This window comes from Sus scrofa, chromosome 15, assembly GCF_000003025.6.
Source record: "Sus scrofa isolate TJ Tabasco breed Duroc chromosome 15, Sscrofa11.1, whole genome shotgun sequence".
In the NCBI taxonomy this organism is placed as follows: domain Eukaryota; kingdom Metazoa; phylum Chordata; class Mammalia; order Artiodactyla; family Suidae; genus Sus; species Sus scrofa.
The window spans coordinates 32,009,171-32,036,115 of record NC_010457.5 but is presented as its reverse complement, the minus strand read 5'-3'; the positions used below and the strand labels follow the sequence as shown (position 1 = coordinate 32,036,115).

Here is a 26,945-nt window from a genome sequence, read left to right as displayed (position 1 = left end):
TCAAAAGACTTCAGATTTTTCTTATTGTTTTATTGCTCATAAAAACTGCACAATTCTTGATGCTGCCTAGTTTAGATGAATAAATTCAAGTCCTCAATTATTTCTATAAATACATGTGGTATGTGATGTGTTGTCAAGCTGAAAAACAAGGCTCCCAGAATGAAGCCAGCTAAAAGGGAAGCTGAAATGGTCACAGCACAGAAGCTCCACAAGCCACATACTTACTGCCATGCCCCTAGGCCGGCCTGCCAACCATCTGCGAACATGAGGGCCAAGTTCAACACCTTCATGATGGCTTCCTTCACAAAACTGACCTGGAGAGAAAGCCACGGAAGAACACAGGCTCCATGACCATGTCTGGATTCTGACATCAACACTTTTACCTAATTTAAATCAGTGAGATGACTGCCTTCTAGGTATAAGGGGCAGGGGGATGCCAGGCTCTGAATAAAGAGTGCTTGGAACTGGGCCACATGTCTACTGCACCCATGGTACAGGGGCATTAGCAGCAGAGCCTGACCAACTGAGCCAGCAAGCTACCATTTCCTGGGACAGCCATTTAAATCAACCAGTAAGGAGTTTTCGTTGTGGCTCAGCGGTCAGCGAACCCGACTAGCATCCATGAGGATGCAGGTTTGATTCCTGGCCTCGCTCAGTGGGTTAAGGATCTGGCATTGCCATGAGCTGTGGTGCAGGTCACAGACACAGCTTGGATCCCGCATTGCTATGGCTCTGACATAGGTGGCAGCTAAAACTCCGATTCGACCCTTAGCCTGGGGGCCTCCATATGCTGTGGGTGTGGCCCTAAAAAGACAAAATTAACCAGTGAAATGGAGCAAGTCATTCCAACCACTGTAAGAGTAATCCTACATATTTACATCAAGCTGGACATACTTCCTGACCAAAGCACTATTATTCCATAAATACAGATGAAATTTTTCCGAGTGAATCCAAACACAGTGCTGAGTGAGAGCAGACCATAACAATACTAATAACTATTTCTCTTAGATATAATTTCTACGAATAGGGCACAAATTTGTAATCTCATTTGATCTGGTCCTTCCTTCAAGAATATTCGGCAGATCAGAAGCTTAACAGGTATAAAATTCCAAAGCAGAAAGACAACCATCCTTGGCTGGCTCCATTCTTGCCTCAGTGACTAAATTCACAGGTGATGCTTCCCATACCTTTTCTCTCAGCAGACATCGATCATGGATGGTTGACAAGTATCTATAGTGAATTTTAATCAACTGATCTAAATCCTTGGCTTCCTCAACTTGGTGTTGAAACTCCAACCCTGTACTGTGAAGAATCTTGAAACAGAAAGAAGACAAATTTAGTCAGCAGTTTTCTTCTTTGAGAACTTGTGCCACACAGAACTTTTTACCAATCTCTTCTATTTCTCTCAACTTCCTTCAACAATCACAACTGTAATGTGCAGCAAAGTTCATAAAGTGCTCTTTACTGGCTCGCACTCTAGACAGGGGGGTGGGCCCCGTCTTTAGGGCATCCACTTGCACAGGGAGGGAGGGAATGCCTCACTCTGGACTAACAGACTGCTCCTGTGCAAAGGGACAATACATGAAACTGTATAGAAAACGCACTGCTTTTTAAAAAAGTCATCGGGGAAATTGAATTCAAACATTTTTTATAAATTTCACTGCTCATATAATGGTTCTTCTTTAAAAGGAGCATAACTGTACTTCAAGTTGAAAACAAACAAAAACCAAATTAAGCAAAAACTTAAAACTCCTACTATTTACTCTCAACAATTAAGGGCTTAAGGCTGGCCCTCTGAAGGTCATCAGTGCATGGGAAACTATGAGAACCTCTGCCACAAGTCCCATGTCTAAAACTCAGGCTTCAATGGCTCATTGCATCCAAACAAAAGTGTTCTAGAACCTCTTTACCAGAATGACAAGTGTTTCTTTAGCAACCATTTTAAACCCCACATGAATACTGCTGTCAGAGTTCCCTCATGGTTCAGTGGGTTAAGGATCCGGTGCTGTCACTGCTGTGGCTCTAGTTACAGCCACGTTGGGGATTCTATCCCTGGCCAAGGAATTTTTGCATTCTGTGGGTGCAGCCACACAAACAAACAAACAAAAAACCCAAAAAAACTCCCCCAAACCAAATGAGTACAGCTGATCAATAATACTGCCATTATTCAAATATCTAAACTTCTTTCAACCTCTAGAACTTGTAACAAAAGCAATTTACTTTGTAATGTACTTCTTGTATTTAAGAAAAAGGTATATAATCTGGCTGCATCTTCCTCCTTATATTCCATACCAGCCTGACAGATGTCTTTAGGCTTGTTACCAAAAACTGAAGCCATTTTCCAGGGACAGCCCTGTCACCACTGGTGAAATTTAAAGGACTACGTGGCAAGTTCTGACGGCAATTCCCAAAGAGGAGCCCTGGGTGTGTCGTTCCAAGGGGCTGCTAAACAGGAGAGACAGCAGCCTCTGGATATCTGTGCTCTGGCATGTTTAAAAAACATTTTCCCTGCTGCCATGTTTTTTATGGTCAAGTGTTTGGCATGTGCTGTCCCCACATTGCAGTCTCTAAGTGTTTTGTGCACTTCTTTGTATTTATAAATACATTACAAGTAATTCTCTATGAACAGATGTATACATGGTGTCAGAGCTGAGTGGACGGACAGACACGAACCCTGGTCATGATGTAGTTGTGTAAACTGTTCACAAAGTGCATGAGCTTCACTCTTAAGAGGAACATACGATGAATCTGCTGTCTTACTGGCTCCTTCTGTGGTCCAAACTGAGCGGCTGTGTCCTGTCCACTTAAAAGTCCTTCTTTAGATTGTGGCTTTTCAGCAGAACTAGCTAGTTCTGTAAAGAAATAAAGAGCAGGGAGTTCCCATCAAGGCGCAGTGGTTAACGAATCCGACTAGGAACCGTGAGGTTGTGGGTTTGATCCCTGGCCTTGCTCAGTGGGTTAAGGATCCGGCGCTGCCATGAGCTGTGGTGCAGGTTGCAGATGCGGCTCGGATCCCACGTTGCTATGGCTCTGGCGTAGGCCGGCGGCTCCAGCTCCGATTCAACCCCTAGCCTGGGAACTTCCATATGCCATGGGATCGGCTCAAGAAAAGGCAAAAAGATCAAAAAAAAAAAAGAAAAAAAGAAAAAAAGAAATAAAGAGCATACTGGGTGGGAAGAGCATCCACTCAGACCCCACCTGCATCACTGCACCCACAGCAGGGGCCCCCCACCTTCAGTACCTCCAAAAGGTGAAGCAGTGAAAGATGCCATATCACCTTGATTACCACTATCATCAAATATATAAACACAGAGTCCCAGTAACTTGTCATTAAAAATTTCTCACATAGACTAAGAATTTTTATTCTGGCTAAGTTCCTAATTGTGTCACTGTATTTCAGGTTTAACTATTCATTTATGAAAGTTAATTCTCATGTCATTAAATTGTAATTTATCTGTTGAAAACATATCTTACCACCAAATAGTAGAACATCCAGACTATATTTTGCCCACTTTATTTGCAATAAGAGAAGGAACACCTGATTATAAATTTTTTGACATTCCAAACTTATAACAATATCCACGGGCCATGGGACCTATGAAAACAAAACAAGAATATTAGAATAGAAAGTAACTTATTACTTGTATGTTTTAATTTTAATAGAAAATAACAATCTTACGAAGAGTATCAGCACATACCTTATAGCTCAGAGTCAGACCATCTAAGGTATGAACAGGAAGTTTCTTCTTAGCTGTGTCAGTATTTTCAAAAGATATAGATAGGCTAAATAAAAAATATCAATTTTAGTTTTGTGAACACACTATGCTCATATAAAAATGCCCCTTAAGGAGTTCCCATCGTGGCTCAGTGGTTAACAAATCCGACTAGGAACCATGAGGTTGAGGGTTCAATCCCTGGCCTTGCTCAGTGGGTTAAGGATCCAGCGTTGCCGTGAGCTATGGTGTAGGTCACAGATAAGGCTCAGATCCAGCACTGCTGTGGCTGTGTCTGGCAGCTGTAGCTCCAATTTGATCCCTAGGCTGAGAACTTCCATATACTACAGATGCAGATCTAAAAAGCAAAAAAAAAAACAAAAAAACAAAAAAAAAACCCACAAGCATTTTCATTTTACATACCGCAAAAAGACATTGTATTTCATAAATGCACATATCCCAATAAAGGGGTATTTTCCAGTATATATTCCAGAATAGAAATTGAGCTTTAGAAATAAGGTAAATGATAAAGTTTTTAAATAATAGGTTTAGCTAATAAAACAGAAGAGATTCTTACAGTAAAAGTATCCTAAGAAAAAGAAGGTTAACTGCACTATCGAGGCGCTAACCCTAGCTGAGTTCAGCAACAGCCTCAGGTGCCAGACCTTCTGCTGGGGGTGGCAGAGGAGGGGGTGAAGGGGCTGCTCTACTCACCCTGGAGAGCAAGCACATGCAAGTCTGGGGACAAGAATGGAGTCTGATTTTATTATTTTTGCTTTTTAGGGCTGCCCCCGCACCATATGGAAGTTCCCAGGCCAGCGGTCCAATCAGAGTTGTAGCTGCCAGCCTACGCCATAGCCATAGCAATGCAGGATCTGAGCCATGTCTGCGACCTATACCACAGCTCATGGCAACACTGAATCCTTAACCCACTAAGCAAGGCCAGGGATTGCACCCAAAACCTCATGGTTACTAGTCAGATACACTTCTGCTGCGCCACGATGGGAACTCCTGGAGTCTGCTATTAAAACAAAGGTTCCTTCACTTTTCCTAACTGGTTTGAGTGAGACTCTCAATAGAAGGCATGCAGCTACCACTGGGCCAGGCACTTCCTTCCTCAGAGCGGTCCTGTCAGTGGGCTGAGAGACGGCATGATTCTCCCACAGTTACAGGGGCACCTTGTGACGATGCTTGGATGCAGCCTAGTTACATTTAACTCTAAGGCTGAGGTAGGAGTTAGCCTTACAACCAGAGGTGTAAAGGGCAGTGTGTGATTTTCAAGTTAAGCCAGTTTATTCCATGTCACAGGCTAGTCAGAACTTTTTTTAGCTCATTAAGTCTACATATGAATCCACTAAGTACTTAGGAGGCACCTATTGAATACCTTAATTGTCAGGCCCTGCACTAAGAAGGTGATAAGCTGAGCCTTGCCCCTTTCCAGGGGCTTAGAGCTGAAAGTAAACACACAGTCACCCTCCTGTCACCAACTGGATGCAGTGCACCACACCAAACCACACAGATAGACCACTGCTGGCCATGCACACAGGACAGCAGGTAACCAGAGGATGTGGACATGTGAAAGCATTTGGGGAAACCAGAAATATTCCAAATCCCTGAAATGGAAAGTGTGGTGGAGAGAGAACACGATGTGTCTGCATGTTTATGCGTACAAGAAATGAGGCTGGGAAAACAAGCCAGACAGTGAAAAAGCTCTTTCTCCCGAGAGAAGCTCGGCCCATCTGCTCTGCGGTGCAGGGGAGCCTGAGCGCAAGCGGCAGTGCAGGTTGCTGATTTCCTGCATGGCCCAGTACGGCCAAATGGAAGGGAGAGGAACCGAGACAGTTGGTCAGGAGGCAGCAGAGTGAGCACTGAGAATTTTTTTTTTTTTTTTTTGTCTTTTTGCTATTTCTTGGGCCGCTCCTTTGGCATATGGAGGTTCCCAGGCTAGGAGTCTAATTGGAGCTGTAGCCACCGACCTACGCCAGAGCCACAGCAACGCGGGATCCGAGCCGCATCTGCAACCTACACCACAGCTCACGGCAATGCCGGATCGTTAACCCACTGAGCAAGGGCAGGGACCGAACCCGCTACCTCATGGTTCCTAGTCGGATTCGTTAACCACTGCAACATGACGGGAACTCCAGCACTGAGAATGTTATGCGGGAGGCAGAGCTGAGGGACCGAGGGTATGCATTGCTGGCAGAGAGGAAGGAATCTAGGGTGAACTACAGACTCCCTCTGGGCACTGGGATGAATGGTGGTGCCCATCCAGGAGAAACAAAGAGCTGAGAACACAATGAGCTCAGATTTGGATCCATGACACTTGAGTAGAGTTATGAGGTGCTGGCTGTTCAGACACCTGGGCTAAAGGTACTGATGTGCAGGTCATTAGGGATCACTGAAGCCATCAATATGGAATGCAGATGCTCCAGGCAGGAGAGTGAGAAGCTATGCCCAGTGGAGGGCAAGGTGCCCACAGGAAGGCTGTGGAGGAGCACCGTGGCCAAGAGAGGGGTGCGGGAAGGGCAGGGCAGCCTGGAACAGAGTGGGAGACTCTTAGGTCTGGGCTCAGAGAGCCTGAGGGGACAGACAGGCACCTGGGACACATGGGAGCCAGAGGAGAAGGGATCCCAACGGGATGGCTCATTTGTCCTGAGTTAATCTGTGAACGGGATGCAGCCTCAATAAAAATATCACCAGGTGTTTGTTTTGGTGAATGTAGCTAGACAAGTTGATGATAAAGTACCTTTGGAAAAATAAATAAGCAGGAATAGCCAGAAAAACCCTGTTATTAAAACAGAATGCTACTGGCATATAAATAGAACAATGAAATAGGATGGAAAATCTGGAGAGAGAGACCCAATGCACACAACTCAAGTGCACTAAAGGGGTATCTCAAATAAATGGGGAGAGGTGGATTTTTTTTTTAAATAAGTGATGGGAACCAATTAATCATTTGGAAAAGGATAAAACCAGATCTATTTCTCATGTTTTTTAGCTGAATAAATTCCAAAGGATCAACACCTAAATGTAAAAAAAAAAACCCATTCAAGCATTAAAAAAAAGACAAGTGAATTTTTTTATTACTCAGGAGAGTAAAACTTTCTTAACTACGACTCAAAATCCAGAGGTAATAAGAGAAAAGATACAACATAAAACTAAAAAAATGTCTGCACGACAAAACAAGAAATAGTTACACCATAAGCAGAAAAAAAAAAAGACAAATGTCAAATTGGGAAAACTATAAAAAGAGCTTTTAAAAGTGGAGAGGAGAAAGACTTGATACTGACAGAAATAGAGGCAAAAGATATGGATACCCACATTAAAATAAATGCAAAAGTAAACATAAGGAAAGATGACTAAGCTCACATAAAAAAGGCAAATTAAAACTACACTGAGACACCATTTTTTATCATCAGACTGGCAAAAATCCAAAAGTCTGACAACATATTCTGCTGGTGAGGCCATGGAGAAAGCCTCATTGCTGGTGGGAATGAGGAAAAAAAAAAAAAAAAAAAAAACAGCCTTAATGAAGAAGAATTTGGTAACAGCTAGCAGGGTTACATGGGTGTTTACACTTTGACCTGGCAATCCCATCCTAGAAAAATGCTCTAAACTTACACCGGCAAAAGTAAGAAGTGAAATGTACAAGATCAGTCACCGCACAGCAAAAGAACAGAAACCCATGTGTCCACCAAAAGGACACCTGGCTGACGAATACAATCAGCTGTAAAGGAGAGAGAACAAATTCTCTAACTTGCAAGTACAGTGGGTCTAGGATGTCTTACTTATGCATGAAAAGTACGGCAGGTGCTGGAGAATGTGTGCTGTGTGCTTCCTTTTTTGTAACATGTGAGGAGAAAAAGTAATACATACACATAGGTTTTTGGTTCCAAAAAACAAACACTGGAAGGGTAAAATAAAAATCTAATAAAAATGGTTACTAGGGGAGTTCTCTGTGGTACAGTAGGTTAAGGATTTGGTGTTGTTACTGTGGCAGCTTGGGTGGCTGCTGTGACATGGGTTTTATCCCTGGCCTGGGAAGTTTAACATGCTGCAAAAAAAACCCAAAAGCCAAATGAACCTGACCCTTTATCAGTGGTATAATCACATGGAGAATTATTCCAAGTGACCTTGAAATAGAGGATTCTGGAGTTCCTGTTGTGGCACAGCGAAAATGAATCCGACTAGGAAGCATGAAGATTCAAGTTTGATCCCTGGCCTTGCTCAGTGGGTCAAGGATCCAGTGTTGCCGTGGGCTGTAGTGTAGGTCTTAGATGCGGCTTGGATCTGGAGTTCCTGTGGCTGTGGTGTAGGCAGTGGCTACAGCTCCGATTACACCCCTAGGCTGGGAACCTCCATATGCCGAGGGTGTGGCCCTAAAATGACAAAAAAAAAAAAAAAAAAAGAAAGAAAGAAAGAAAAGAAAAGAAATATAAGATTCTGATGACTTGAACTACAAGAAAGAGAATACAATCACAAGCATGTTTTAAACTCTAGGTGGGCTTGGTGGTGGTATTGCTACTTTGTAACTATTGTGATTTATTACAGAATAAAACAATAAGTATTTATGTTAAAGCATTTGTAAGCACTCAAAGGAAGCGATACAAAGGAAAAGTGAAGAAATGAAATCCTGTAATCTTTTTTTTTTTTTTTTTTTTTTTTGCTATTTCTTGGGCCGCTCCCGCGGCATATGGAGGTTCCCAGGCTAGGGGTCCAATCGGAGCTGTAGCCACCGGCCTACACCAGAGCCACAGCAACGCGGGATCCGAGCCACGTCTGCAACCTACACCACAGCTCACAGCAACGCCGGATCGTTAACCCACTGAGCAAGGGCAGGGACCGAACCCACAACCTCATGGTTCCTAGTCGGATTCCTTAACCACTGCGCCACGACGGGAACTCCTTTTTTTTTTTTTTTTTTTTTTTTGCTGTAATCTTTAATATAATTTGAAATATCAACATGAGCTTATGATTCATTTTCCTCTTTCTATTTCTTAGTTCCATCCACTGTGTGAGCCCAGAAGTCATAACAACCAGGTAGAATTGAACACCCCAGCATTCACATTGAGGGCTTTTAAAGCCACAGAACAGACAGGACCATGCTTCTGGGAGAGGTGCACAGCCCAGGGCAGGAAGGGTGCAGAATGAGCCCAGACACCCAGGCCTGAAAGCAAGGATGCTCTCCAAGATGACTAGAGTCAAGGGAAGGAATTCCCAGTAGGAAAATACGGGACAGTCTGAGCAAAAAGCAAAAAAGGAGTAACTGTAATAGACTGAAACACACTAAAAACAAAAATTCATGAGTTTCTATCAACAATGAAAAATATAACCTACCCTGGCCTCCTCTGGGGGTTGCTGGGCACAAATTTCTTACTATGAAAAAAAATCTAGGAGTTCCTGTCATGGCACGGTAGAAATGAATCCGACTAGGAACCATGAGGTTGCAGGTTCGGTCCCTGACCTCACTCAGTGGGTTAAGGATCCAGCATTGCTGTGAGCTACAGTGTAGGTCGCAGATGCAGCTGGGATCTCACGTTGCTGTGGCTGTGGCATAGGCTGGCAGCTGTACCTCCAATTAGACCCCTAGCTTAGGAACCTCCATATGCATCGAGTGCAGCCGTAAAAAAGCAAAAAAAAAAAAAAAAAAAAAAAAAAAAAATCTAGTGCTCACTTCGGCAGCACATATTCTAAAATTGGAATGATACAGAGATTAGCATGGCCCCTGCACAAGCATGACGTGCAAATTCGTGAAGCGTTGCATATTTTTACTAAGTCAGAAAGAGAAAGACAAATACCATATGATATTACTTATATCTGGAATCTAATATACAGCACAAATGAAACTTTCCAGGAGTTCCCATCGTGGCTCAGTGCTTAACGAATCCAACTAGGAACCATGAGGTTGCAGGTGGATCCCTGGCCTTGCTTAGTGGATTAAGCATCCGGCGTTGCCATGAACTGTGGTGTAGGTTGCAGATGTAGCTCAGATCTGGCATTGCTGTGGCTCTGGCGTAGGCCAGTGGCTACAGTTCCAAAAGGACCCCTAGCCTGGGAACCTCCATGTGCCATTGGTGCAGCCCTAGAAAAGACAAAAAAAAAAAGAGAGACAAGAATGTGTACATGTATGTGTAATTGGGTCACCATGCTGTACAGTAGGAAAAAAAAAAACTGTATTGGGGAAATAACATTAAAAAAAAAAATCTAGCAATTACTCTGCTTTTACTAACCATATAACTGATGAAAATTCTGCTTTTATGGAGGAATCAAAGGTAACTCATGACAAAAAAAAGAAATTATTTTATCTACTACTAAGCAGTACATGGTCAGTAACCTGGCATAGCTGTAAGGAAAACATGTAATAAATGTTAATTATTATTATTACTACTTTTCAAGAGCCATTGAGGGAGCCAAGAAATGTAGCCAAGCAAGGACATGGAACAGGAAAAAGGACTGACTGCCAAGCAGGGGGAAGATGAGACTCTGCCATACAAATATTTAGTGGTGCCAACCCTCAGACCTGGCCAAGCTGCTCAGCAAACTGACTGACAGGAGGAGGGAAGGTGAGATCCCAGGCTGGGGATAAGCTGGTACAACAGCTTGAAAACAGGCAACCTTGTCATGACAGTGGTACAATCTAATTCCTCTTCCTCACCTGGGCTGGCTAGTGCTTAAGGGCTCTGCTTGCCATCTCTCAGAACACTGCCCTGGACACTACAACAACAGGTACAGCTGGCTGGAGAGCGGGGCCTGTGGGGCAAGAAGGCAGCCAGTGCAGACTCCAGCCACGTGAGGAGGGCCATCAGTCCACAGACACACAGCCCCATGCCACTGTCTCCTCTTGTTGAGTGGGCAAGTTGCTGATGCCGCAGTTTCCCAATGTGTAAAATAACACCAGTAAAACTCACAGGGTATTGGTATGAGGGTTAACTAAGACAATACATTGGGGAGTTCCCGTTGTGGCACAGTGGAAATGAATCCGACTGGGAAATATGAGGTTGTGGGTTTGATCCCTGGCCTCGCTCAGTGGGTTAGAGATCTGGCCTTGCCGTAAGCTGTTGTGTAGGTGGCAGATGCGGCTTGGATCCCGAGTTGCTGTGGCTGTGGCACAGGCTGGCAGTTGTAGCTCTGATTAGACCCCTAGCCTGGAAACCACCATATGGCAGGTGCGGGCCTAAAAAGCAAAAAAAAAAAGACAATATATTAAAAAGTCATAGAAGAGTTGGTGGCACTTGGATTACTTCATAATATTTAAAATAAAAGGACCTCCCATATCTTACCGTGAACTGTCTTCAGGATAACGTTGTCCTACTGCTTCTTGGAGCTGGACATTAAGAAAAGACACATTCTGCCAGGTTTCCTTTTCTCTTATTTTATCAAAAATTGATGTGTAGAAGTCATACATGGTATCACCCCCTTCCATTAAGAAGAAATTCCTCATGGCCTGCAAGTACTCAACCAACCTGAATGAAGAGAAAATAAGTGACAGAAAGGTCTTAGGCTTATAAGATGGGATTCTAGATCAGTACAAGGTTTTGTAAACTATCATTTTTTTTAAAAATAGGTTTACAATCTACATTTACTAAAATGAGAAAAACTAAGACATCTTAAAGACCTTCAAAAGTAATAATAAAAAAAAAGGAGTTCCTGTTGTGGCTCAGCAGAAATGAATCTGACTAGTATCCATGAGGACAAAGGTTCGATTCCTGGCCTTGCTCAGTGGGTTAAGGATCTGGTGTTGCTGTAAGCTACAGTATAGGTCCAGACTCAGCTCGGATCTGGCATTGCTGTGGCTGTAGCGTAGGCTGGCAGCTCTAGCTCCAATTCGACACCTAGCCTGGGAAGCTCCATATGCCATGAGTGTGGCCCTAAAAAGACCAAAAAAAAAAAAAAAAAAAAGAAAAACCCAACAAAAGTAGTAAAAATAGTATACAGTTTACTTTTAATAATCAGAATAAGTTATCTTTTTTACAACATTGAAGAAAATTGAGCCAAGTCACAAAAGTGTAATAAAAAAAGTTAATCTAAATCATACTATTCATGATGAATTTCCACTGTTAATATTTAGAGGTTTTTTTTTTAGGGCTGCACCCATGGCATATGGATGTTCCCAGGCTAGGGTCCAACTGGAGCTCAACTGCTGGCCTACGCCACAGCCACAGAAACACCAGATTCGAGCTGCATCTGTGATCTACATTACAGCTTGCACCAATGCCAGATCCTCAACCCACTTAGCGAGACCAGGAATTGAACCCAATCCTCATGGATATTAGTCGGGTTCTTAACCTGCTAAGCCACAATGGGAACTCCTAGGGTATTTTTTTTTTCAGTCTTTTTTTTCCCCTACACATTATAAAAAAATATACAGTTCTTACCATATTATATATCCTGTTGTTTAGCTTTAAGAAAGTTTTTATTTAAATCCCTGTATAAACACAATTTGTATGAACTTTATAAAGTTCATATACGGAAATGAATAAAATGAATAAACCTTATTTCAATATGGATATGCCATATTTATTTATTTTGTCTTTTAAGGGCCATACCTGCAGCACATGAGGTTTCCAGGCTAGGGGTTGAATCGGAGCTACAGCTGCTGGCCTACACCACAGCTCACAGCAACGCTGGATCCTTAACCCACTGAGTGGGACCAAGGATCGAATCTGCGTCCTCATGGATACTAGTCAGGTTCCTTAACCACTATGCCACGACAAGAACTCCTGGATAGGCCATGTTTAAAGAGCTAGTCATACAATAACTAAGTAATTTCATGTTTTTCCCTCTGATGGCAAATTTTGTGATAAGCATTTTTGTATTTCATTTGGGATAAGTTCTGAGAAACAATTAAATTTTACAATAAAGTTAAAACATTGATGGTTAACTGAACCTCTCAAAAGAAAACTGTTTACTACATATCCATTTCTAGTCTAATAAAAATTAGCTTGAAATACAGGTTTAAAACTAATTTGGACTACTCTTAAAGTACAATAAACTACTGACTACTTCCAAAACTAAATAACTCACTTATACCTGTAATCTTTTTTTAGAGTTCGCATGAGGTTTCCACAGCAATCTAGATACTGCTTGTCAATATGAGGATAAAGGCAAGATCTCAGTGTTAATTCAAAAGTTTGGCAAGTGACAGATTCCGATGATCTATCCACACATATGTCTCCACCAGCAAACTTCTCGTGAAAGTCACTCTGCTCCAAATACAACCTTTAAACATAAAAATATAAATCTTTTTTAGAGCTGCTCTGAACAGACTGCTCTTTAAAAAAAACGGCACTTCCTTTTAAAAAATTGATTCACTTACAATATTATTTAAGTTTTAGGTGCACAATTATTCATAATTTTTAAAGTTTACAGTTATTATAAAATATTGGCATATTCCCTGTGCTGTATATTTTTTGTAGCTTTTTCTTTTATTCATAGTAGTTTGCACCTCTTAATTTCCTACCCCACCTTGCCCTTCCCCTCTTCCCTCTCCAATGATAATCAATATTTTGTTCTTCATACCTGTGAGTCCCTTTTTGTTATATTTTCATGTTTGTTCTATCAATAGTTTGCTTAATATTTTAAATTCCACATATAAGTGATACACAGTATTTGTCTTTCTCTGTCTGACTTATTTCACTAAGCATAGCATCCTCCAAGTCCATTCATAATTGCTGTAAATGGCAAAATTTCATTCTTTTTTATGACTGAATAGTATTCTATTATACATATACTACATCTTCATCTATTCACCTCAACAGAATTGTCTTAAAACAAAACTCCAGAGTCTCATTTTTACCTTTTACGCTACAATCACCAAGTATCACAGAAATAAAAATATTTTTTCTCAAAATATTCTTTGTGTGAAGCAGTCCGTCACAGAGTTGCTTCTGTCTAAAGGGTCAAGTAGTGAGTAGGTCTTTCTAGCCATTAGGGTCAAAGGCAGTGAATGACGACCGTAAGACAATACACAGGGTATGGTGTGGGTGTTAACAACTTATTTCATGAGGCTAAGCGTCTAAAAGCACCTAAGGGCCAAGATGTAAAGGGAGGGTCTGACTCAACATGTCCCAGGATCCCAACTTCCACAAGCATCTTCTTTTATGAATGACAACACTGGCCATGGGCCTAGGGCACATAAGAGAGTGGATTTTCACAAAAAATAAGGAGGCCAAATTATACATCTGAAATAAATGAACAAACATCGTCCTGTATTTCCTCTTGTTAGACAGGAGAAGCTATAGAGGTTTCTATGTTTAAGGCTGGAAAGCCCTACCTGGCAGAAACAAAAAAGTTACTAAATATTGCAGCACAGATTCTGCCATCTCAAACACTGAAAATCCTGTAGGTGTGTGTCACCTTGCAAAATTTATCGCCAGCAGTGGATCATGAACATCATCCAGTTCAAGATGCCTCTCGGCGATGGACTGCATCTTAATGAGGGTCTCTCTGGTGGCCTGCTGCTCAGTGAGGGCCTGCGCAGTGGCGTCTTCTCCGTGTCGAAGACGAGACTGGACTGACTCCAGAAAGAGGGTATACAGGCTTTTTCTTTCTGCATCTGAAACATAAAGAAATGTGTAAGGTGAACTATGTTCTGAAAGATAAGTAACATTAAGAGATGTTAAGTAATCTTACCGAAACATAGACTCGTATTTTTCTTTTGGCCTATGAAAGTCTATCCTTGTTTTGTTCCCTTTACAATATAATACAACTGAACATTTTTATACTCTGTTAGACAAGGGCAAAATTCATGGTTAAACATTCAAAGTATAAGCTAGTTTTTTCCGAGGAGATAACAGCCTAAGCAGGATGCTTGAAATTTACCACTGTCGTAGATAGCTCTATGATAACACTAATGGAAGTCATGATTTCACTGCAAAACACTTCCAACAGTGGCCCTGGAAAGCTCTTTGTTTTAATGTTCAGTTAAAAAGGAAATATTCCACAAAATAAAAGTACTACTTAAAGTAGACACAGTAATTCAAAGTAATTAATATAACATTAAGGTGACTTACAAACAAAACATCTATACCTCTCAAAGCCTTTATAGTCAGTTGATAAAACTTTAAGTCATATTGCTTAAATTACATCAAAAAAGACCAGAAATTATATCAAGATTTTCTTAAAAACTATGATCAAGTCTGAATCGCTAACCAAAATATTCGTATGTGCCAGAGTTCATGGTCCTCAGATGCTAAAGGCTGCATTGCATTAAATGCCAGAGAATTATCGTTAAAGGACCAGTCCTAAGGCATCAAGAGCAAGGACAATGCAAGTGGAACCATTATCACTGCCTTTCAAACACCATGCTAAAAGCTTCTAGTGACTGGAGTTCCTGTTGTGGCTCAGTGTAAATGAACCCGACTAGTATCCATGAGGATGTGGGTTCGATCCCTGGCCCTACTCAGCAGGCTAAGGATCTGCTGTTGCCGTGAGTTCTGGTGTTGGTCATAGATGAAGATTAGATGTGGCATTGCTGTGGCTGTGGTGTAGACCAACGGCTGCAGCTCTGATTCAACCCCAGGCCTTGGAATTTTCATATAACACACCTACGGACCTAAAAAAAAAAATAAAAGTTTCTAGTGAGGACAATCTTTTTTCAGGCAGGAGCAGCATCATCTATTAATTTGATCGTGGTGATAACTTCCATGGAAATAAAAAACTTTGATAATTTTCAAACTGCAAAATAATGATGTATCTCATGATGGCTACCCTACCGCTGAAGGGGTACCTCTGGCCATGGCCTGGCACGTGGTGCTCTCCGCGCATTGCAAGTTCTTCAGCAGCTGCATCGACTTGCCAGCCATGATGATCTGCTTGAGGACAGGTTTCAGGAAGGACACCATGGTGTGCTGCCTGCTGGAGGGCCCCTGGTCACTGCCGGAACTCGCACTAGCGTTATCACTCATTTTTTCTTCATTTTCTGTCTTTTCTGATACACTGTATAGTGTGTAAGTTGCATACCAAAAGTCTCTGTGATTTACTGGAACATTTTTGTTTCTACAGGGATTCAAAAGAATTGCAAACTTTAATTTTTTATTCCTTAAAAACAATGGCATATCTGTTCTAGCTTAAGCATGTTGTCCAGACATTCCAAAGCACAGGAATATCAGTTATTAGTAAAATGATGCAATCTTCAGGTAAAACGTGATAGAAGTTTATCTGACTTCAGTTTAACAAAGAAAGGTAGATAAATACTCCGAATGGCATAAATAAAATTTAACTAAGCAGAAAGTTTCCTGAACTAGAAATAAATAAGATATGATTACTTCAGTTCTCTTTAAAGATAGAATAAAAGTTTCCTGTAGAGAGTTCCTGTCATGGCTCAGTGGTAACAAACCTGACTAGTATCCGTGAGGACATGAATTCGATCCCTGGTCTTGCTCAGTGGGCTATGGATCTGGCATTGCCATAAGCTGTGGTGTAGGTCACATATTCAGCTGGGATCCCCTGCTGCTATGGCTGTGCTATAGGCTGGCAGCTGCAGCTCTGATTCAACCCCTAGACCAGAAACTTCCATATGCTGCAGATTCAGCTTTAAAAAAAAAAAAAAAAAAAAAAAAAAAAAAAAAAAATCCTCTAAAAGTAAACTCCACACTTCAACATCTTTTTTCTCCATATACATACTTTTTTTTCTTTTTGGCTTTTTAGGGCCACACCCTCGACATATGGAGTCTCCCAGGCGAGGGGTCGAGTCAGAGCTGTAGCTGCCGGCCTACACCTAAGACAGAGGAGTGCCAGATTCAAGCCACGCCTGTGATCTACACCACAGCTCACAGCAATGCCGGATCCTTAACCCACTGAGCAAGGCCAGGGATCGAACCACCGCAACCTCATTGGTTCCTGTCAGATTCGTTTCCGCTGTACCATGATGGGAACTCCACACATAGAATTTTAACTGGACTGTTTTAATGACAAAATGTGGGTTAGTCATCAGCCTCTAATAATAGCCAGAATCCCATTTTTACAGAAATTCTCATATACAATAGAAGAAACATGATGTAATTACAGACCCGAGATTCAGCTAAAGAAAGGCTGCCTCACTTATATGAGTAGTGTAAACAGGGTTACTTTTCTGTAGCTCTAAGTACTTAAAGTTACTCTTTCTGATGAGTTAAATGGGTAGCTATCAATATAAACACACACACACAGAGTGCAGCACTTAAGACTGAGCTAAGAGAGGAGGTCCCGTCGTGGCACAGTGGTTAACAAATCCGACTAGGAACCATGAGGTTGTGGGTTCAATCCCTGCCCTTGCTCAGTGGGTTAAGGATCCAGCGTTACCGTGAGCTGTGGTGTAGGTTGCAGACATGGCTTGGATCCCACGTTGCTGTGGCTGAGGTGTAGGCCAGCAGCTGTAGTTCCAATTAGACCCCTAGCCTGGGAACCTCCATATGCCAAAGGAGCGGCTCTAGAAAAGGCAAAAAAAAAGACAAAAAAACAAAACAAGACTGAGCTAAGAGAGTGCAAATAGTTCTATACTACAGTTTCCATTTTCTCAGAAAAATTATAAAGGGGAATCATCATAAGTGGGTTAAGATTTTCCATCCTGCTGAATAGCATTGAGAACTATGTCTAGATACTCATGTCGCAACAGAAGAAAGGGTGGGGGAAAAAACTGTAACTGCAATGTATACATCTAAGGATAACCTGACCCCCTTGCTGTACAGTGGGGAAAAAAAAAAAAAAAAAAAAAAAAAAAAGATACAAATTAAACCTTCACATCTCTAAAAAAAAAAAAAAAAAAAAAATTTTTCCTTAACTGTTTTATTAAATATTATACTAAAAAAGTTTTTAAAAAAGCTAATTAGAAGAAATAAATTAGAAACCTATTCTGTAATATTTTCAAGTATTTTATCTTACTGATATTGATTCCCATTAATGAAACCATCTGAATCACCTATTCATTTTAAGGGACTCATGTGCCATTCAGCACACCAGCCAGCCATAAACACACTATCATTCCAAAATATAATCTGCCAATAAGCAAAGTTGTAAATGACATTAAACTTAGTGAAAGTTACTTTTTGGCTGGTACCTGATGTCTTCTATAAAAAAGCAATAGAATCTGCTTATGGTGACACAACAATCTGTCTTGAGAACCACTTGTATCATCTGAAGCTAAGAAAATGCATGATCTCCATGGGGAAGAAGAGGCAAAGCCAGTGTCGGGCACGGCTCCCTCACCTCTGGATGATGAACTCCCTGGCACCATCGCACAGGTGCCCGTGCACGATCCACTCATCAACAATCTGCAGGTAGGGCCGCACAGTCTCCACCCAGAGGGAGAAGAGCAGGGAGACCTGAGGAGACAGTGTAGTATGTACATCCACACTCAGAACTCCCTCATTTCTGCATAAAACGAGGCTTAAGCATTTCTGAAGCAGCTTTTAAAAAGGGATCTGACTTCTATGCTTTTTGAAACAAAGTAAGAAATTTAAAATCCAAACCATACACTATAAAATTCTTGGGGAAAACCTCACCTAAATCTAAGACATATTGTCCTGGGAGCGAAGGGTGCACGAGGACAACAGTTTTAAATTGGACAGTCCAAACTGGGATATGATTATCATATCCAAATAGTACTATTAGCAAAATGTCCCTTAACAACTAGGAAGTGATTTCATTCTACTATCGGTCCTAAGAAAAAAAGAAAGTACAGGAGTTCCCGCTGTGGCGCAGGGGGTTAAGAATCTGAGTGCAGGAGTTCCCGTCGTGGCGCAGTGGTTAACGACTCCGACTAGGAACCATGAGGTTGCGGGTTCGGTCCCTGCCCTTGCTCAGTGGGTTGACGATCCGGCGTTGCCGTGAGCTGTGGTGTAGGTTGCAGACGCGGCTCGGATCCCGCGTTGCCGTGGCTCTGGCGTAGGCCGGTGGCTACAGCTCCGATTCGACCCCTATCCTGGGAATCTCCATATGCCGTGGGTGCGGCCCAAGAAATAGCAACAACAACAACAACAACAACAACAAAAAACAAACAAACAAACAAACAAAAAAGAATCTGAGTGCAGCGGCTTGGTCACTGTGGAGGTGTGGGTTCCATCTGTAGCCTGGCACAGTAGGTTCAGGGATCCGACATTTGGCGCAACTGCAGCTTGGGCTTGGATTCAATCCCTGGCCCAGGAACTTCCGAATGCCATGGTATGGCCATAAAAGAAAAAGAAGGAAAAAAAGAAATTGCAGAGCTGAAAGAAATCAACTTCTTTTCTACTGAAATGCAGTACAAAAATGTTGAGAAAACAAAGTTACACCAAGAAATAAGGTAAAACATCCAAATTAACCTGCAGCTTTTCTAGATTATAGTCTCTAGTTAGACTTGTATTTTTTTTTAATTATGGTAAAAAAATACATAATATTAATTATACTACCTTAACCAATTTAAAGTGTACTGTTCATTAGTGTTTAGTGTATTCATACTGTTGTGAAAACAGACCTCCTCCAAACTTTTTTCATGCTGCAAGATGGAAACTCTACCTATTAACCATCTCCCCTTTTCTCCTCTCCCCTAGTCTCTGGTAACTACCATTCTCTTTTTCTGTGTTGACTACTCTAGATACTTTATATCATGGATTTGTTATTTTCATTTAAGAAAGGGTTATTATAAATATCTATATAAATCACCTAGGTATTTTTCACAGCTTGCTTTTACATTTTATTCTTGTGGCATTCTTCTGGTGATCTTGGCAATTATGGCTGAAAAACTAGTTTCTTGCAGCCTCAAGTTTAGAAGCTAATTTGAAAACTCAGAACAGGAGTTCCCATCATGGTTCAGTTGGTTAACGAACCCAACTAGTATCCATGAGAACTCGGGTTCAATCCCTGACCTCTGCTCATTGGGTTAAGTATCCAGCATTGTGGTAAGCTGTGGTGTAGGTTGCAGATGCGGCTCAGATCCAGCATTGCTGTGGCTGTGGTATAGGCTGGCTATAGCTCCAATGTGACCGTGACCCCTAGCCTGGGAACTTCCATATGCCATGGAAAAAAAAAAAAAGAAAACTCAGAACAACTCTCTGATACACCATTTTTCTGAAGATCTATGACAGATTATCCACCACTCCCGTGGTTGACCAGAATGAGTTACACTCAGTGGACTAGAAAAGGGTCCCACATACAGTTTGCTCAGAGGCTTCTCCAACATTGTCATATTCAAGGATGGCTTTGTACAGGGTGTTAAGCAGGTGAGATGCCCGAACAACATTTCGAGTGTCAGGTGGAACTTCTGCTACTCCAGTACTAAACACTTTGTGCAGAACCTTGAGCTGAGCCAGTCGAGGTGACAACTTGTCCACCACAATTGCAAGAGTTACTGTAGTATCTGCAAATACCCAGAAATCAAACTCATTAGCAAGGAAATATATCTGCAGTCAAAATGTGATATAAATGCTAAGACACTTGTGGAAAAGCACAGCAAACTGGAGGATGGTGAGTTTTAATCTCATATAAATTTTCCTAAATAAAAAAAAAAGAACTCACTAAAGAAGGAAAAGACAACTTAGAAAAATAATAAATGAAGGAACTGACATTTCATGGAAAAGGAAATTCAAGTGCTTCTTAAACATAGAGAAAGACACTCAACCTCACTTATGAAAAAAGGATGCAAAATAAAAACTACACTGGGCAAACAAAAAACAGACTACAGTGGGTTCCATTTTAGTGAGGGGAAGCTGGGAAGGGTGCCGACAAAAGGCAGCAAGAACAAGTTCCCTCATCAGGATGGCATAGCTCTGAATCCTAAATATGGAGGTGGTTATACAAACCTACACATGTGATAAAATGTCAAAGAACCTCCCTGCAAAAAGCCAAGTACCTGCAAAACGGGTAAAACCCATGTCAGGTTTGCAGACACGTTAATGTATTGTGCCAATGTCGATTTCTTAGTTTTGCTAACATATTATAATTATGTAAGATGTTAACACTAGAGGAAGTTGGGTGATGGGGACGTGGGACCTCAGTGTACTATGTTTTTTGCAGTAGTTATAAAGTTACAGGTTACAGTGATCACCTTTACTGGGTCACCACCATTTTCACCTATCATATTGGAGAAAACTCAAAAGTTTCAAAACACACCATTGGCAAGACTGTGAACAAATGGGTACTCATATATAATCCTGGCAAGAGTGTAAAGTTATTTATCTGTATCTCCGTGGAGAACAATGTGGCAATATCTATTGAAATTGCCTATGCCCTCACATACCCTTTGACTTAGCAATTCCACTCTGAAGAATCTGTGCTATAGGTACCGTGTTTTCTAAACATGTGTACAATTACTTACACATAAGTGGTTATCACTGAAGCACTGCTGGCAACAATAAAAGATCAGAAACAGCCTAAATGGCCATCAAAAGGTGACTGGTCTATGATTCATCCATACAACAAAAGGCTCAATTTGTAAAAAAGAACGAGGAGGCTCTTTATATATTTGCATGGTATAATCCTCAAAGTTTAAATTAAGAAACATTTTGGGGGAGTTCCTGTCATGGCGCAGTGGTTAACAAATCCGACTAGGAACCATGAGGTTGCGGGTTCAGTCCCTGCCCTTGCTCAGTGGGTTAACGATCCGGCGTTGCCGTGAGCTGTGGTGTAGGTTGCAGACGCAGCTTGGATCCCCCGTTGCTGTGGCTCTGGCGTAGGCCGGTGGCTACAGCTCCGATTGGACCCCTAGCCTGGGAACCTCCATACACTGCGGGAGTGGCCCAAGAAATAGCAAAAAAAAAAAAAAAAAGAAAAAAGAAACACTTTGAAGAGAGCAGTTAATGGATTACTACATATGTGTAAATGAATATGCTTTGCTTTACATAGGTCCAAATTATTTCTGGAAGGATGTCTAAGAAACTGATCACATGGTTGCCTCTGGGCTTGGGCACTGGCACAGGAAGAATTTTTCAGTATAAATCTTTCTATACTGTTTGGATTTTGAGAAATGAATGGCTTAAAAATGATTTTTAATAAAATGGCTTAAAATAATTTTTAAAAATGAGTGTATTCAGGGAGTTCCCCTTGTGGCTCAACAGTAATGAACCCAGCTAGTATCCCTGAGGATGCAGGTTCAATTCCTGGCCTCACTCAGTGGGTTAAGGATTCAGCGTTGCCATTAGCTGTGGTACAGGTTACAGATGTGCCTCAGATGCCACGTTGCTATGGCTGTGGCATGGGCTAGCAGCTGCAGCTCCAATTTGACTCCTAGCTGGGGAACCTCCACATGCCATAGGTATGCACCCCCACCCTCCCAAAACGAGTGTATTCAGAATTACTTATTTGCCATGTAATTTTCAAATCTTGTATCAATTGTTAACCTAAACAGCATTCCAATGTGTCTTATGAATAAAAAGGAAGAATATTTAAATACCATTATTGATGATGCACTTCTCAATTTCTGAAAGTTCCTCTTTGAAACTAATGAAATATTTGTACAGGGCCCACATGAAAGCCTGGTATGTTCTAAAGGGTGCGTCAGTCGACTTCTTGGGAACAGAACCATTTCCAGGTAACGTGCTTTCAGAGCTATGCCCCATGACTTCATCAATGAACTCCTGGAGTCGAAACACAACTTGGCCATATGCAGCTATTTGTTCTAGCACTGATCGTAAGCAGCTCTACAACAGAAGCAAACCACAATGGTTTAAAGTCAGTCCCCTGCAGGCATTGTTATTCATATCCCCCTCAGTGTAAAATATTTCTTCTATGATCATTTCATTTATTTATTTATTTTTTTGTCTTTTTGCCTTTTCTAGGGCCGCTTCTGAGGCATATGGAGGTTCCCAGACTAGGGGTCTAACTGGAGCTGTAGCCGCTGGCCTATGCCACAGCCACAGCAACTCGGAATCCATGCCATGTCTGCGACCTACACTACAGCTCATGGCAATGCTGGATCCTTAACCCACTGAGCAAGGCCAGGGATCGAACCAGCAACCTCATGGTTCCTATGATCATTTTAAACAGTATGCTTAGTAACAGATAAAGTTATAAAACGAATATTCAGTTTCATATTCAAAGGAAATAGTGTAAGCATTAATTTTTATAAAATATAACATTTTGGCTTATATTTTTTCTAAAAACAGGAGTTCTGGTCATGGCTCAGAGGTAACGAACTAGACCAATATCCATGAGGATGCGGGTACAATCCCTGGCCCTGCTCAGTGTGAGCTGTGGGAGAGTTTGCATGGCTCAGATCTGACGTTGCTGTGGCTGTGGCTATGGCCGGTAGCTGCAGCTCCGATTCGTCCCCTAGCCTGGGAACCTCCATATGCCAAAGGAGCAGCCCTAAAAAGCAAAACAAAAAACAAACAAAAACAAAAAAACAGAATCAAAACCCAAAAACCCCCCACATACATATAAGGTAAACATATAATACCATAGGCAGAAAAACTATAATAGCTCTCCCAATACAGAATGACAAAAAAAAAAAAAAAAAAATCAGAAAACATAAAACAAAACTAAATATGAACATCCCAAACAATTCTCTAAATACTGTAAAGATACAAACTTAATTTTGTCTTTTGGATTTTAAATATATTTAGCAGTTAATTTTAATACTGCAAAATGTTCTAAAGTTACAATTTTAATTACAATATTTAATTTTATTTAATTACAATAAATGCAAACAACTTACATGTGTCAAGTGAGTTACCATAATATTGTTTCTCACAGCTACCTTTCCATCTATCAACTGAAATATAAACAGCTTTTTTACCCCTGAAAGTAACCTGAAATGAAATAAAAAAAAGACGAATGAAATTTAAGTCTCAGAAAATGTTCATTACACTAATGCCTAAGAAATTTTCATAAAAAGAAGGGAAGGGTGAGGGATGGCACAGGTCAGATAATTAGAAAATAGAAAATATCAATCTTTTTTATCTAATAATTTTAAGACTCAAGATAGTTCAATATCATCTTTTAAAAAGTCTAAAGTGGAGTTCCCGTCGTGGCACGTGCTTAACAAATCTGACTAGGAACCATGAGGTTGCGGGTTTGATCCCTGCCCTTGCTCAATGGGTTAAGGATCCGGCGTTGCAGTGAGCTATGGTGTAGGTGGCAGACGCAGCTCGGATCACAGGTTGCTGTGGCTCTGGCGTAGGCCAGTGGCTGCAGCTCCAGTTAGACCTCTAGCCTGGAAACCTCCATATGCCTCAGAAGCAGACCTAGAAAAGACAAAAAGACAAAAAAAAAAATTAAAAATTAAAAAATAAAAAGTCTAAAGCACGGAGATCCCACCGTGACACAGTGGGTTAAGAATCTAGCTGCTGGAGTTCCCGTTGTGGCGCAGTGGTTAACGAATCTCACTGGGAACCATGAGGTTGCGGGTTAGGTCCGTGCCCTTGCTCAGTGGGTTGACGATCCGGCGTTGCCATGAGCTGTGGTGTAGGTTGCAGACGCGGCTCGGATACCCCGTTGCTGTGGCTCTGGCGTAGGCCGGTGGCTACAGCTCCGATTCAACCCCTAGCCTGGGAACCTCCATATGCCACGGGAGCGGCCCAAGAAATAGCAAAAAGACAAAAAAAAAAAAAAAAAAAAGAATCTAACTGCTGCAGTTTGGGTCACTGTGGAGGCACAGGTTCATTCCCCAGCCTGGTGCAGTGGGTTAAAGGATCCGGTGTTGCCACAGCTGCATGCCACAGCTGCAGTATTGGTTGCAGCTGTGGCTCAGATTCAATCCTTGGCCCTGGCACTTCTATATGCCATGGGTGCAGCCATAAAATTGAAAAAAATAAAATAAAGTCCAAAACAGTATTGTCAAAGCATTTTCTCACACATGCGATGGTCCAAACAGATCGTTCCATTTTTAGGAATGTAAATACTTTATTTTATGGCAGAGAGAACCAGACCCTGGAAATCTCAGTAGTAATAGCACTACATGTTATATCTCTCATTTCCATTTTTTTTTTTAATTTCCATTTCTTTTTTTTTTTTTTTTTTCCCACTATACAGCAAGGGGGTCAGGTTATCCTTACATGTATACATTACAATTACATTTTTTCCCCAGCCTTTCTTCTGTTGCAACATCATTTCCATTTTTGAGTACAATTTAAATTCCTACTTTCCTGTTTTCTAGGTAGGGGCACAGGTAACTCTCACTGAGAGGCTCTGCCTAAAAAGGAGTAAGCAGCACACGAGACACCTCAATTTGAAGTCATACAGTCTAATCTTAGTTAAATCAAGTAAGAAGTAAGTTTAAAAAGAAGTTAATATAATATATCAAAATCTCCATGGTCAAATCTGAAGTTTAGGCTTCCTGAGTCCCCTAATTTAAGTTTACATGCCCACAGGGAAGTGTTTTGGGTTCCTACCTAATGGCCTGCCTCTATTTGCATATGAAAAATCTTGAACACTTTTCTTTAAAAAAACAAAATTCTGCTTTTCACTAATAGTCTTTATGAATTAGGTTAACAGTTCTTACCATAGGGTTTCCCGAATAACCTGTGTTTCCGTAACAGAAACTCTGTCATCTGGAACATATAAGGGGTCACTGCTGTACAAGTGTTGATCCCTATTACACGACAAACACCAAATGTCAATGAAAAGATTTCTCATTAAGTAAAATTACAAGTCTCAAAAAATATATGTAATTTAGTGATGACTTAATCAGTAATCAATAAGCAAAGAAGTAAAACAGGTTTTAAATGTTCTCCCATATTCATTTTCACAAGTAAACTAAAATACTCTCAGGAGGCTCCTTAAATGCAATATTAATTGTTATGTTTATTGCTGACTTAGCAAATGCTTAAAATTATGTATTGTTTTAGAAAAACAATAATTATTTTTTCAGTAAGTGTGCTAAAACAGAAATCAAACAGATGGCCTAACATATACCAATTCATTTAAAAGAACAAATCAAAAGACAGATTATAGTTAAATAATAACTTCATTTAAAAATAATAATCAAAATAATTTAAAACGGGAGTTCCCGTCGTGGCGCAGTGGTTAACGAATCCCACTAGGAACCATGAGGTTGCGGGTTCGATCCCTGCCCTTGCTCAGTGGGTTAACGATCCGGCATTGCCGTGAGCTGTGGTGTAGGTTGCAGATGCAGCTCGGATCCTGTGTTGCTGTGGCTCTGGCATAGGCTGGCAGCTACAGTTCCGATTCGACCCCTAGCCTGGGAACCTCCACATGCCATGGGAGCAGCCCAAGAAATGGCAAAAAGACAAAAAAAAAAAAAAAAAATAATAATAATAATTTAAAACAGTTCAACTGAAATTGTTAAAAATTTCAAGTACTTGATTTAAGTCATAAATCAAAACAAAATATTAAAACATTAAAGTTTTGGAGTTCCTGCTGTGGCACAACGGGATCAGTGGTGTCTCTGGCATGCTGGGACGCAGGTTCAATCTCCAGCCAAACACAGTGGGTTAAAGGATTCCAGTGTTGCCACAGCTGCGGCATGAGTGGCAACTGCAGCTCAGATCTGATCCCTGGCCCAGGAACTCCATATGCCATGAGACAGCCAAAAAAGAGAAGAAGAAGAAAAACAACAACATTAAAGTCTCTTCCATCAACATATGAAAAGAAAACTTTAGCTACTTACCAGACGGCAGCTAGATTGGAGTGCAAATGTAAACTATGAGGAAACTTTGAGGACCTAGTGGTCCAGTACTGACGGACCACGTGTTGTTCTAGCCAGCTTCGGGCATCCGGCTCATCTACTGGAATGAAATTTAGTTATGTTTAACTCATGAGAGCTAACAAAAGAAACACGTGATCAACTCTGCTACAATATGTGGACTTATGACTCCATCTGAATATTCAACTGAAAAAGGCTCTTTAAAATAACAGCTGACAGGGAGCTCCCGTTGTGGCTCAGTGGTTAATGAATCTGACTAAGAACATGAGGTTGCGGGTTCGACCCCTGGCCTTGCTCAGTGGGTTAAGGATCCGGCGTTGCCGTGAGCTGTGGTGTAGGTGGCAGACATGGCTTGGATCCTCAGTTGCTGTGGCTCTGGCATAGGCCGGTGGCTACGGCTCTGATTCGACCCCTAGCCTGGGAACCTCCATATGCCGCGGACGCCGCCCAAGAAATGGCAAAAAGACAAAAGATAAATTAATAAATAAAATAACAGCTGACATTTGAAATGTAATCATATACTGAAAACTATCTATGTAGAGAGACATACAAAATTTGTCATTGCTAGAAAGTAAGAAAAAAATACTCAATTTAAAAATAACCCCGTGAATAAGAAGACACAAACAATGTATTTGAACAGTTCAATAATCAGGAAAGAAAATGAAATGGTACCCAAA

The 26,945-nt window shown here is 41.2% G+C and overlaps 1 protein-coding gene across 4 annotated transcripts in view; it reads right to left on the bottom strand.

Annotated features, from left to right (window-relative positions):
* Positions 1-26,945, bottom strand: part of TUBGCP5 (tubulin gamma complex associated protein 5) — a 46,571-nt gene that overhangs the window by 6,182 nt on the left and 13,444 nt on the right. For 2 of the 4 annotated variants that reach the window (XM_021075115.1, XM_021075113.1), the window contains exons 7-21: positions 26,233-26,350; positions 25,105-25,194; positions 23,320-23,413; positions 22,057-22,303; positions 19,823-20,025; positions 17,898-18,013; positions 15,442-15,710; positions 14,070-14,268; positions 12,744-12,932; positions 10,994-11,176; positions 3,699-3,783; positions 3,475-3,595; positions 2,674-2,852; positions 1,188-1,313; positions 226-314 (exon numbers count right to left, since the gene is read on the bottom strand). In XM_021075115.1, coding sequence (XP_020930774.1) covers positions 226-314; positions 1,188-1,313; positions 2,674-2,852; positions 3,475-3,595; positions 3,699-3,783; positions 10,994-11,176; positions 12,744-12,932; positions 14,070-14,268; positions 15,442-15,710; positions 17,898-18,013; positions 19,823-20,025; positions 22,057-22,303; positions 23,320-23,413; positions 25,105-25,194; positions 26,233-26,350 — 2,308 coding nt within the window. The remainder of the gene's footprint in view (positions 1-225; positions 315-1,187; positions 1,314-2,673; positions 2,853-3,474; positions 3,596-3,698; positions 3,784-10,993; positions 11,177-12,743; positions 12,933-14,069; positions 14,269-15,441; positions 15,711-17,897; positions 18,014-19,822; positions 20,026-22,056; positions 22,304-23,319; positions 23,414-25,104; positions 25,195-26,232; positions 26,351-26,945) is intronic. The other 2 variants (XM_021075116.1, XM_021075114.1) reach the window with 1 other exon arrangement.